The sequence below is a fragment of the Papaver somniferum genome, chromosome 9 (assembly GCF_003573695.1).
Source record: "Papaver somniferum cultivar HN1 chromosome 9, ASM357369v1, whole genome shotgun sequence".
NCBI lineage: Eukaryota > Viridiplantae > Streptophyta > Magnoliopsida > Ranunculales > Papaveraceae > Papaver > Papaver somniferum.
This window is the reverse complement of record NC_039366.1, coordinates 28069749-28070547: the sequence shown is the minus strand read 5'-3', so window position 1 is coordinate 28070547 and position 799 is coordinate 28069749. Positions and strand designations below refer to the sequence as shown.

At 37.7% G+C, this 799-nt stretch overlaps 1 protein-coding gene across 1 annotated transcript; it reads left to right on the top strand.

Moving 5' to 3' along the window:
* Window positions 1-7: 7 nt before the first annotated feature.
* On the top strand, window positions 8-799 carry LOC113311655 (LOB domain-containing protein 1-like). Its single transcript, XM_026560463.1, has 2 exons — window positions 8-245; window positions 365-799. The coding sequence occupies exons 1-2, from the start codon at window positions 21-23 to the stop codon at window positions 797-799; spliced, it is 660 nt and encodes a 219-aa protein (XP_026416248.1). The 5' UTR covers window positions 8-20.

Sequence of the window (799 nt, the reverse complement as noted above, 5' to 3'; positions counted from 1 at the left end):
TGTGCTTTTCTTTTGTCAGAATGGGTTCATCAACTGATACCTCCATTGCCACCAACATCCCTACTCCATCATCAGCTCCATCTCTTCCTCAAGTAGTAATAACTCCCTGTGCTGCTTGTAAAATCCTTCGTCGACGATGTGGTGAAAAATGTTTACTAGCTCCTTATTTTCCACCAACTGAACCCTTGAAGTTTACTACTGCTCATAGGGTTTTTGGTGCTAGCAATATCACCAAAATGCTACAGGTAATTATCTAAAATTATTTAGATTATTTAGAATTAGCTAAATTGTGATTAACAATAGATAATTACTCTAGCTTTTTCCTTAATGTTATCTTAACTTTGGTTTTTATTTCTCTTATCAGGAACTCCCTGAATCACAAAGAGTTGATGCAGTCAGTAGTATGGTTTACGAAGCAAATTCGAGAATGAGAGATCCGGTTTACGGTTGCGCCGGAACAATTTGTCAACTTCATAAACAAGTTAGTGATCTTCAAGCTCAATTAGCAAAATCTCAAGCAGAGATTGTTAACATGCGGTGTCAACAAGCTCATTTTGTAGGCCTACTATGCATGGAAATGAAACAACATTCTCAATATCAGCAGCAGCAGCAACAACAACCCACAACCAGTACCATATCGCCTACTTCATCGTTGTCGTCTTTGCAATTGCAGGAAGATATTGATGATTATATGGTTAATAATACTATTAGTAATCAATCTTCATCTCCCGATAACAATTTTGATGGGTTAATCTTCGGTGACGCTAATCTGGGTTCGGAATGGGAACCTTTATGGTGA